The sequence below is a fragment of the Leptodactylus fuscus genome, chromosome 10 (assembly GCF_031893055.1).
Source record: "Leptodactylus fuscus isolate aLepFus1 chromosome 10, aLepFus1.hap2, whole genome shotgun sequence".
NCBI lineage: Eukaryota > Metazoa > Chordata > Amphibia > Anura > Leptodactylidae > Leptodactylus > Leptodactylus fuscus.
The window spans coordinates 54,992,469-54,999,247 of NC_134274.1; the positions used below are offsets into that span (position 1 = coordinate 54,992,469).

At 38.8% G+C, this 6,779-nt stretch overlaps 1 protein-coding gene across 1 annotated transcript in view; it reads right to left on the reverse strand.

The window, feature by feature from the left end:
- ALOX5 (arachidonate 5-lipoxygenase) overlaps nt 1–2,743 on the reverse strand; it is a 62,637-nt gene extending 59,894 nt beyond the window's left edge. The window contains exon 1 of the mRNA XM_075258196.1: nt 2,557–2,743. Within this exon, the coding sequence (XP_075114297.1) occupies nt 2,557–2,706 (150 nt within the window). The 5' untranslated portion in view covers nt 2,707–2,743. The remainder of the gene's footprint in view (nt 1–2,556) is intronic.
- Nucleotides 2,744–6,779: the final 4,036 nt, after the last annotated feature.

The following is a 6,779-nucleotide window of genomic DNA, read 5'->3' on the forward strand; positions in this document are numbered from 1 at the left end:
CTGCAGCTGTCCAAAATCGGTGAAAGAACTTACTGTATATACTCGAGTATAAGCCGACCTTTTCAGCACATTTTTCATGCTGAAAAAGCTCTCCTTGGCTTATACACGAGTCAGGGTCCACGGAGCACAGAAAACTGGAAGGGGGAGGTCCTTTAGTGCTACTGCTCTGTGATTGGCTTGTCATGAGGTCACGTGATGTCATCAAAGGTCCTGTAGCCATTGGTATGTAACATCTGCAGATAAGGTTGAGTCTAAATCCTAGTAGCTCCGCCCACACCAGAGTCTGATCACATGGTCATGACATCATCAGAGGTCCTTTAGCACACTAGGATTTAGCATCTACCCTGCAGATGAGTGGCCAGGATTCATTGTGTCTTATGGAAGATGTCTGTTGTATGGAGGAGAGGAAGCTACAGTAATGTGACACACACAGGTACCTTCCTTTAGTTACTCTGCCTATTACTGTTAGGCATTTGGGTAATTAATTAATTTAGTTTCAGTAACTCCATGTGCCTCACATTAATAACAGTTAACCCCATCATGCCCCTCATATTAACCCCTGTGTGCCCCATATAAGGGCTACTAATATGTGAGACACATGAGGGTACTAATGAAGGACCTTAATTATGAAGATACCTAATTACCTCCATATGTCCCACATATCAGTAACTCTTATGTGAGGCACACAGGGGGTTAATGTGAGGGACATGATGGAGTTAACTGCTATTACTATGAGGCACATGGAGTTACTAAGCTGCAATACACATGACCAGACTTTTTATCTGCAATGGTGGATTCCCCCCGGCTTATACTCGAGTCAATAAGTTTTCCCAGTTTTTTGTGGTAAAATTAGGGGTCTCAGCTTATATTCGGGTTGGCTTATACTTGAGTATATACGGTACCTTACAAGGACTTGTGGAAAGCATGCCCCGGAGGGTTGAGGCTGTAATTGCCACTAGTGGAGGCTCTACCAACAATTGAATGTGAATGTGAAGAAATGTTTTTTTTGTTGCGGATTTTGCTGCATTTTTTGAAGACAAAGTCAGGAGTGGCTTGAAAAGGAATGGAAAATTTAAAGGAAGCTCTGAAAAAAAGTTTCCTTTTTGTTAAACCCTCTTCTGACTTTAGTTTAAAAAAAACCCCTGAAAATCTGCAATGAAAAAACAGCATTTCCACACTGAGGGGACTTGGCCTCATGCAGCTTTTCTACAATGGGAGGTTTCAGGTTTAATTCACATGGCAGAATCGGCAGAAGCTGAAAAATGCTGCTTCAAAAATTCAGAAACAAAATATTCAGAGGCAGAATCCATCTCAACATAAGCTCCAAATTTCTGCATGTAAAAATACTCTGTCCATAGTCAAACAACGTAAGTGGCTTATTCACATGGCAGTGAGTAACGGTCCTCACACAGCCATTATAGAACCCATGTATGGCAATGGGTTTCTTTACACTGCTTTGTCTTTGGGGTGTGTTTTATAAATCTGCCATGTGTGAATATATCCCCCATTTATTTATCATCCCATAGATATTGCTAGGGAAAAAAATGTAGGTAAAATTAAAATGCTTCATCATTCAAAAACACTGAATTTTTTTGAGTTATAACGGAAATCTACACCAAATCATTCTCGTGAAGATATCTCTAGCAATGGTTTATCATGGGTATAACGTTTGCATGATCATTTGCCTACATATAATAAGCATTTGTATCTTCTGAGGAAATGGATTAGTCACGTCATGCAAAGCACCATAGAAAATGTGAAAAAAAAACACAGAGCCATTTACGATATAAAAAAGTGCAATTTCCTTTTTCCTTATATACATGTCAAGCTCAAAGAATTTCTTACACAGTGACACAATCTAGTTAGTCACCGTGTGATGCCACAAAATAGCATTTTACTTGACTTGAGTGGCAGAGTACCATACTATGCAAATAATGTCAAAAAGTACCAATAATGACATAAAGTAATAACAATATGGCCACTTATTGCACTGTATATTGTCAACAACTGCTAAGCAAAGGATTCGTTGATACACCCCATTCATCCATTCAGTGAAGATTTTTTTTTTTTTAATAGGATCTGAACATATTGCTACTTTCTGAATATAGAAACAGAAATAAATACTAGTAAAACATGTTAGGGATTCATTCTCACTTAGTAACACCATAAAGGGCACCAATAAGCACAAAAAAGTGCCTTGAATACAGCTAGTGCTCCACAGTATAGTTTTCAGAAAATAATATGGAAAAAAACCTTCATAGTGTACTCAAATAAACCTCCCGTACAACACAAAAATAAAGCCTTACAGTGACCTCAATACGGCAAAAAGTGCACCATGGTTCAAAAATAATACTTCTATACAGTGCCTACAGTCTCCTATCATAGTACCACAATGGACAGTCGGTGGTCATGGGCAACTTTTTTTTTTTTATAATTATTATTTTTTATTTTTTATAAAAAAAATCTAGTGTGAACAATTTTACTCCATTAGAGTAGTTTTCGGTATATGGTGAACCATAATAAGTAATATTTTCATAGGAAATGAGTGATACTTACCGCCCCTCTCTCAAAATCGTTGTAGAAAGGTTTGTCCAGCAGATTCTTTTCACTGCTGCCTTTTGATCCGATAAGTGTAATATAGATATAATCGTCGGTGCCGGCGAACCACTGACTGCCTGTAACCACTGTGATGGTGTATGATGGCATCTTGTTAGTACCAAGGAGACGCGTGTATGGGTGATCAGCTCAGCAGGAGCTGTGAGGATATACCTACATACACACTCTTATACTTTGCATGAATCGTACTCCTTGCTCAATCTTCCCCGCCTATTCTCACTCTTCGCTCTCTTTAGCCCGAGGTTTTAACTTTTCACTTCCTCTTTTGCCTCAGTGGCTTTTTGTTGTATTCTCTTAGGTATTTTTTTTATCTCTTTTATAATAACAGATTGTATAAGCCTGGTTTTATATCAGTTGTTGACATAATTTTTATCTATTTTCTCATATTTTTGGCATACCATAGTTACAACGTGAGGCATCTGTGGGCAGCAGTTATACTCAGGAAATTTCCAATCGTGTGGTATTTTGCAATATTATCAGATTTACCACCTATTTCTTAAAGGTTTTGAAAGTAGAACTTTTTTTATCTATATATCAGGTTGTGCTTTTCACTTCTCTCAACCTGGAGAGGGGAAAAAGTCAGATCTGTTAGAGGCCACTGATCTCGGGCTGTACAAGGAGGCTTGCAGGTACATATCTCAGGTGGCTGTTGTTTTTGACCGGTATGAGAGTAGCTCAGCCTAGTCTCATAGAGGGCTGCATAACAGAGGCACTGTCTCCCTGTTTACATCTTGGGAGACAGATTTGCATATTCTTCCCATATTCCCATTAGTCAATGACAAACCTTTGTTTAGTTAGTGTGTGAACAAGGTTATGCTAGGTTCACACTGGCGTTCGAGTCTCTAAGTCCAGGTTCACATCCATGCTCAGGGACTCCGTTCCCCACTCCACTTGAAAAATTCTCTGCATTTTTAGGGTGGTAACCCAGCAGACCCCTTTATAGTCTGGAGTACTTTTCTCTCCGCATGACTCGTGCAGTCAGCGTGCGGAAAACACATGGATCCCATTATAGTCCATCACCACTTGTCCATGTGTTCGGTATTCCGTTTGTGGCGGGGCCCATGAGGACTGTCCAAAAGGAATACTGAATGCAGATGTGAACCAGGCGTTAGATGACTAGTCCCTTTAGCCACAAATATGGAGGACACGTTAAAGGTTATACTGCAAGGCACTGTAGCTCTACAATAGTAACTAAAGTGAAGCAAGAAACAATGAAACAGACCAATGGACTAATGTGCTCTGGCACTACTTCTCTAACAGAAATGTAAAGTAAGGATTGTGCTGTTTGGGCAGAGGTGGTGCAACATCTTGTAGAAAGAACTCTACAACTTACTGGAAATGGACACTTTGAGATAAGAGCTATATGTGCTGGTGACTACTTGTAAAAGATGGTGGTGACAGATCATGTGAAAGCTTGTCTGATGGCCTTTGGGCACACTGCACAGCATAAAGTGTCTAGAGCCATTTGTTGTTTCTTCACAGGATGTGAAATGCGTTGTAGACCGATATCTGCAAGTGTGTTATGCATGGTGAACAAAAATGATGGATGAACTGGTCTTTCTAGTAGAAAGGTATGCAGGATATGAAGATCTGAATAAAGAAATTCCAGGGAAGACACGCAAATACCCAACAACTACTACTGATGGTAAGACTCTGCCTACTGCACCGTTTTCCACAGAAAGTATGCAAATTTTAACTCAGTGGACTTTCTGCTTCTATTAAACCTATATGGAAAAAAAAACTGCTTCCGTAGATATAGTTCACATCCTGCAATTTGCAGAAACGCTTGCGTTTTTGTAATTGTAATATTTCTGCTGCAGTTTATTTTCTGCATTGTGTGAATGGGATTATCCAGAATCCACTTTGCTTTGCAGGTAATGTAAAATGCAGCGATTTCACAACGTGGGGCCCTGGCCTTAACACGTTCCATGTTAATAACTTATAGGCACTCCAAAATTATGTCCTTAAAGTGTATCTTATCCAACAAAAAACAAACCTTCATATGGCTCTGCAAATGTATGTAATGTTCACCTCCATTTTGTCTTAATTCCTGTTAAGCACTTATAGGGTTGAAATACTAGGTATATGTTGTTTTGGCTTATTTAAGGGGTGCAGTTTTAAAAATGGGGTGATTTATGGGGGGCTTTAATACAAGGGTCTTTCAAAACCCCTTCATAACTGGATCAGTCCCTTAAAAAATGGGTTTTAGAAATCTCTTGAAAATTTTCAATATTGTTGTTTCACTTGTATATCTTATAATCTCTGTACAAAATAAAAGGGTGACTAAAGTTTGATTCCGACATAAAACAGAAATCTGGGACATGAGATTTATGATATAATTTTGGCGGTCTGACTATCTGTATGCAATGCACATCATTTCAAACTTTATAAAATGCATATTTTCAAAATTTACGCCAAATTTCCTATTTTTTCATAATTAAAGACAAAACATATCAACCAAAATTTACCACTAACACAAAGTATAGTGTGTTACGAAAAAACAATCTCAAAATCACTTTGGTAAGGTAAAGCGTTCCAAAGTTATTGCCACATAAAGTGACACGTCAGTTTTGAAAAATCGAGCTTGGTCAGGAAGTCAAAAAGTGCCATCAGCGGGAATTGGATAAGCTGAAGTAAAAAGATATTGCAAGTAATAATAATTCATTTGGATGGTATGACTATGACTATCTGTTTGAAAAGCAGAGCATTTACCCTTTTTGAAAATTGAGAATTTTTCCAAATTGTTACCAAAGTTTACCACTAATGAAGTATATGTGTTATTACCATATAAAGGGACACATTGATTTCTAGGGCTTTGTCCTTAAGGAGTTAAACGCTTAACCCTGCAATGAGATTTGAGTGTTTTGCTAAAAGTTAAGGCTTTGTTTATTCAGGTAATTTGTTCTGCTGTGTCAATTGAAAATGCTGATAGACTTGTGTACAGAAACTGTAGAAGGGCAGGCATTGCAAGGTCCACTTGATTCTGGCACTTTACTCACATTGGATAAGGCCTGTTTTGTAAACCCTAATAGGTTACAGCCTCATACCAGCAGTAATACTTGTTGAGGTGATAGCCGGCCAGGGAGCAGTTGTCCTCTTTCTTGTATGACGGTAATACACTGTCTACCAATAAGTATTTGGACACCCATGCAAAAAAGATATCTGCAGTTGTGATGTACGTCATGCCTTCCGCCGCTAAATAGGAAACAGCGTTGGCATTAGTGTATTGGCATTAGTCGCATACAAGATGTCACAAAGTGTAGAGTTGTCCATGGGGTACCACAGAACTGGTCGATCCTTAAGGTACATAGCAAGCGAGCTGAATTACCCAAAATGGACAGTGGCCTATGTGATTACGAAGTGGAAGGTGAACGGTGGTTGTTGGAATGTGCCCTGCATTGGCAGACCCCTGAAACTGGGAGATAGAGACCAACGAATGCTGGCCAGAGAAACCGCACCCAACCGATGGCTCACATACACCAGGTGTTTCACCAGGTATCCAGGAGTATTGTCGATCAATCCCATCCGTATGGAAGCATCTGCTGGGTTCTACCAACTATTGAATAGGAATAAATGTTGTTTTTCTATTCTACCACAGGTGTCCAAATACTTATTGGTAGACAGTGTACTAGGAAGAGTCTTTCCTTTGTTATGAAAATGGCCACATGGTGTACATTTGCCACAAAAGTGTCCAACAGAAATGAGTCAAGGTGAGAGCAAGTGTTTTGTTATTTTTCCTCACCTCACCTGGGTCTCCACTTATATTGTGCAGTCTGATGAGACCCCAGAGTATAATAATAGTATTTCTGGTTCTGTCTGAACAAGTTTGGAATGAAACGAACTGGAGGGCCGAACCTCATAAATATTCAGGAAACAAATCTTATGGAGTTCACCTATCTCTATCCAGCACTGTTTGATACCCAGGGACTTAGCCCTAACCTCTGAACCTTTGTTGAGAAATTGGCATAGATGGAGATCCAACTCCCCCTAGAGTAATAAATTTATACAAATAGGATAAAATATTATGCAATTTTATATTATATTTGTGAAATCAAATTAAAATTAAAATCAAATTAAAAACTAATCTTGCCTATGTTTCTGAGTTACCAGATAAACCACTTCTTATATTACAAGCACAAAATGAAAATGATGGACCGATGAAG